The following is a 5,341-nucleotide window of genomic DNA, read 5'->3' as shown; positions in this document are numbered from 1 at the left end:
ATAACAGGGTTAACGTGCATCGTGTCATTTTAATGCATTGGTGAAAAGTTCCTCCCTTGGCACAGGGGCCGCGCGCGGAGTACGGGGGGGGGGGGGGGGGCGGGGATCGTAGGTTTTGGTATGGGTCACGGAAGTGTGAGGGGAGAGGGGAGGTATTTAGGTAATGTTGAAAAAACGAGCAGCAGTGTTTTATCGGCGTTTAAAACACCTGCTGGGAGGTTTTTGAACGACTTCAAAAACATTCTGCAGAAAGTGTGTCCCTTTGGACGCAGAACAATGTTTCAAATTGTGAGAGGAAAATATAAGCATATCAGACAAACAAGCTATGCCTTATTAGTATTCTTTATATAAAGAATACTAACGAGGAGTGTTTTATCATGATATAAAGCTCATGCACGTGACGTTTCATCAGTATTTTGGTAGACATTTAGGCTCATGAATTATGAATGAGTTTTTGAAGAGAAAACGACACCGTAGGAGGCCCTTCCCTCTCCGTGGCCCCTGTGGCAAGATGGTTTAGGTTGCGATCATGCCTCCCTCCTTTTGTCAAACGAGCTAAAAAGAAAAAAATACCTGATCGCTGGTAACTATGGAGGGATAAGTTACCTGAATCTATTTTGACAGGAGTGATCGGTATGTAAATTCTCCTCACAATTTCAATGCAATATCAGTCAGAAAGGTATTGAGAATGAGTATTATTATCATCTTAAGAGGTGTGATCTTGATATAACACCAAATTCTCATCACTACCCGACAAAGAAATCTACGGTACCAGTAAGGAGAATAAACGTTTCGATCTTGGGAATGAAAGGGTTATTAATTTAATGGACGGGATACCACCAATCGCCTATAGTTCATTGGTGGAGCATGCCTACTGGTACAATAATCGAACCGTAGAGGGTAGAGAGGGGGGGGGGGGGGGTCATACATTCAACACCAAGCATTCGGATTTTCCCTTTTGCATCTCGATCAACGTGTACATCGCATTCATGATTTTGTTCCAATTTTTCTGTTTTGGCATTGAAGGTCGTAAACCAGCTGCTCGATTGGATATTAGCGGCACACCAGGAGTGGAACAACTACGGCCAGTGGAAAGAGAGGTGATCACGCACTTAGTGGATGGCTAAAAAATCGCTTGCCATTTTTTTAAAAATAAAACCAGTTGCCACTTCAACGTGCTTATATTGCCGCGTTTACACATTGCATGAATTTGTCTCCAGTTCTTAATGGTTTATAATTCCATTGCTATTGGTTAGGGTAATCATTGTTGGTTACTAAATTTTGTACCATGCCATAGGAAATACAGCCAATCAGAATGCAGGGAATCCGTTGTATATTCGTAAGTATTCCACCCAACCTTCCCATCGTGCCTTGCTGGCCACTGTATTTTCTATGGCATGGTATAAAATAGTTATGGAACCCTTTATCGTGGTATACCGTGGAATATCCCACTCGTCACTTGTATTTCCTTGGTATACAAGTGAATCGTGGGATATTCCACGGCATGCCACGAGAAAGCGTTGCATAACTAGTATGTAAACCATTTGGTTTACATCATAACTGAAGTATGAAGGAACAATTTATTTAAGACATACATTTGAACTGCGGGAGTGAAACAAGGTAAGTTTTGAGATCAGCGCAGTTATGGGCGCTACTTTAGCAGTAACGAAACGAAGGCCTGAAAAATTCATGCTCGAGCGGCATTCGAACCCATGCATTTTTCTTTCACGATATCACCGACAGGTTCAGTTATCAAGTAAAGCAATGATCCTCTGTTATGAACGCAATGTTAGAAATTGCGTAGGGAAGCCTGGGAAATTTAGGACTTCAACGGGGTTTGACCTCGCGATGCCTATGCGACGCCCTAACTAACTGAGCCATGAAGCCACTGACGTTGGGAGCTGGTCCTTTGTGGGTTCTAATGTTGGAGCGTCGCACCGGCCGGTATCGCGAGGTCACGGGTTCAAACCCAGTTGAAGTCCTGAATTTTTCAGGCTTCTCTACGCAATTGCTAAAATTGCGTGGTAACCGAGAGGATCATAGCTTTACTTGATTTCATATCCGCAGTTCAACATATGATTCATTTCATATATCATTTCGTAATGACCATCTCCCAGTTTGCTTGATAGCTCAATTGGCAGCGCAGAGCACTACTGCACGGGAATCGCAAAGGTCGTGGCTTCGAATCCCGTTCAAGTTTTCAGGCTTTCCGTTCGTTACCGCTAAAGTAGCGTTCATAACTGCGCTGATCTCAAAACTTAACTTATAGCTGTATTATACTGTGAACTGTTCCTTAACACTTATTTGGTTGTGTTTTTGTAGAAGAGAAGGAATTTTCATTTTAAGGGTGAAGAGGGAAATGTGGGAGTGAAGCTCGAATCTTTGGGCTTCCTGTTTTCTCGCATAAGGACGATAAAGCGGACGTACGGTTAACCTCACAACACTCGTTCTTAATTAATTGAGTGAAACTTTAGAGCGGTTTTCCAGTGAGTGTCGAAAGTAATTGGCGAATTGCTTTGGTTTTGCATTACTTCACTCAGTGATTGAATCAATGTTCTCGCGCCATTTTTTCAACCAATCAGAGGTGAAATCAAAACCAATCGTGGCTCGCGCGTGCACATTTTCCCGCGCTTTGTGTTGGCTACGTGTAATTACTTCCAGTTTTGATTGGTTTACTGGATTGTCTCCGTCCCTTTTGATTGGCCAAAGTAATTACTTTGGTTTTGGTTTTACGACACTCGATAAAACTCGCTCTAAAGAACTCACACATTGTTCCGCAAAAGGAAGAATGAGGGAGGGAGGAGGGCTGATAGCTGCTGCCGTTTTTTCGTGCTCAATCTGCCGGATCTTAGCTTCCGGCTGTTCTCTGTTCTCCGTTATCACCAATTTTATCTAATTTTTAATAGCACTTTCAACTTGCAGCTGCCACAAAAACAGTTTAGACACTTAAGCTATACCTTACCTTACTGCGGTCTCATTCGACCCGCAGGGTTGCCGGATATCGCATAACGTTACATTGCCTTGCATTGCATTACGTCACGTTCACATATTCACAATTCGTACGTTCATACGGCTGTCTGAACGAAAAAATTCAGTCGCGGGGACTGTGGTTCATTTTCTCCTTTTCATTTCTTTTCAGCTCTGCAGCAATTTGCGATTGTTGCCACAGGATTATCAAAATTACAAATCGATTCTAATCAAAGAATACGAGAAGCAGGGATCTCTGCGGCTGGCTCAAGCACGCATCCTTATCCGCATTGACGTGAACAAGACAAGAAAGATGTACAACTTCTTTTTAGATCAAGGATGGATCAAACAGCCAGAAAGATAACGGATTGAAAAAGACAAATAAAAAAATAATAAAAATAGATCATTCATTGCATACTGCTTGAAGTTTGTGAGTCAGATGGCAATAAGGCCTTGATCTTAACAAAAAATGGTTACAATTTCCTAGCAGTTGATAAGGGAGGACTTTGCAGCTTGCGGAGCTGGCGGGATTGGTTGGTGTGAGATGCAAATTAGAGAGTTCAAGCAAAGACGACGGCTACGGCAACAACAATGCCACAAAGCAAGAATATCCTACTATTGTTATTGCGCATACGTTCTGCGCATCTCGAGATACTCGGATTTCGTATGGGGGGTGGTGCTTATTAATACAGGGATATTTTTGGCGCGGTTCAAACTATGCGGCGAAAGAAGAACTTAGCAAGTGCTCTTGGTATCCAAAGAGAAAATTGTGGGTAACCACGCATTTTTCAGAGATTTGGAAAAGAACGCCATACATTGCTTTGTATTTTACTGCGCCTTTCAATAGCATGCGGACTCTTAAATTCAAAGGTCAACCGACAAATGCGTTTTTCGCTACCGTCAATCAAATGTTCGGCGGCTCCTTCGAGCTTCCGTCTACTGTCGAGTGCGCAGTAATCAAATCACAACGTTGAGCCCGCCAGTTCAGTCAACATAGTTGACCTTTGAATTTAAGAGTCCGCATGTTATTGAAAGGCGCAATAAAGCTTTTTGCAAATATTGTTGATTAATTACCTTAGAAAAATGCGTGGTTGCCCCCAATTTTCTTTTTGGATTTCAATAATACTCAAAAATACCTTTGAATTAGTAGGCACCGTCCTTAAATGGCGTAGTTCCCAGAAGTCTCCCATAGCTCAGTGGTAGAGCATCCGGACTCATATTAAATTATTGAAAGGTTGTAAGCTCGACTCCAGCAACTGCAAAGGAGCATTCAATTTTTTTCCCCAATACTTCCAAGTCACTACTGTCGAAAACAAGAAAATTTAATGTCTTTAACAATTGATCTCTGGGAATGAGACTTCACAGATTTTACTCTGTCTAACATCAACCGATTTTATTCGTCAACTTTGGGTGTTGTAGTCCTTTGACGGGAACACATAAGACCAACAAATTGACTTACTCCAAAATGATTGTCTTCATATAGGTCAGTTGGCAGAGCATTGCACCGGCATCGCAGAGAGAGAAGTGATCCTCGTACATATGTGGGCAATTTAAGCAATTGTTCCTTGGAGACACCTGAAAGATTCGGGGCTTCAACGGGATTCGAACCCGTGACCTCTGAGATACCTCTGCGATGTCTACTTGCCCGCTAGATGTCTGCCAACTGTGTGGCTTCATAGCCGGCAGGTACAAAACACAGGTCACAGATCATTGATTTACCAATACAGAGAGAGTCCTAAACATTCATTAAAGCTAACCTTAGGCCTAAACAAAGTTTTTAGGCTTAATATGAGCACTGGTAAAGGTTTATGGTTGTTTCAGTATTGATAAAACAATGACCTGTGACCTGTGTTTTGTACCTGCCCTTTATAGCTCAGTTGGGAGCAGTTCAATTTTTTGTGCTTCTTTGTTCCCGCAAAGGACTTGATAAGTGAAATGAATGTATATTTGAAGTGTGGGTTATGTTTCAAATAAACATTCATTTTCATTCAAGAGAAAATTGCTTAAATTGTCCAAATTAGTGCGAGGTTACTTCTTTTGGTCATCTGTCAGTCAGCTATCCCTTATCAAAGCAGAGAGGTAGAAAATCTCTCCCTACAGCATCCCATTTGAACTGCGTGTTGCCTTGAAATATTTGAGTACACAAGTGATCTAGGAAATCACAGCTGATGCAATATACGGAACGAAAGAGCTAAAAGGTGAATAAAAAAAATCATCAAGGCGTTTTAACGCCTAGTCTTTGGTTTTCCTTTTGTGGCCTTTTGTCATCTCATCGTGAGAAGTTGTCAATCATTTTCTGTGTGTTATGTTTATATTGTTTGGCCGCGTGTTTGAAATCTTATTACCATGGCAACAATGTTTTGTGGTCATGCGT

At 41.8% G+C, this 5,341-nt stretch overlaps 1 protein-coding gene across 1 annotated transcript in view; it reads left to right on the top strand.

Moving 5' to 3' along the window:
- Nucleotides 1-3,382, top strand: part of LOC138047389 (transcriptional adapter 2-alpha-like) — a 19,970-nt gene extending 16,588 nt beyond the window's left edge. Inside the window, exons 18-19 of the mRNA XM_068894228.1 lie at nt 1,027-1,100; nt 3,140-3,382. Of these exons, the coding sequence (XP_068750329.1) occupies nt 1,027-1,100; nt 3,140-3,331 (266 nt within the window). The 3' untranslated portion in view covers nt 3,332-3,382. The remainder of the gene's footprint in view (nt 1-1,026; nt 1,101-3,139) is intronic.
- Nucleotides 3,383-5,341: the final 1,959 nt, after the last annotated feature.

Source organism: Montipora capricornis, chromosome 4 (genome assembly GCF_036669925.1).
Source record: "Montipora capricornis isolate CH-2021 chromosome 4, ASM3666992v2, whole genome shotgun sequence".
Classification (NCBI taxonomy): Eukaryota; Metazoa; Cnidaria; class Anthozoa; order Scleractinia; family Acroporidae; genus Montipora; species Montipora capricornis.
The sequence above is the reverse complement of the archived record's forward strand: the minus strand, read 5'-3'. Positions and strand labels throughout refer to the sequence as shown.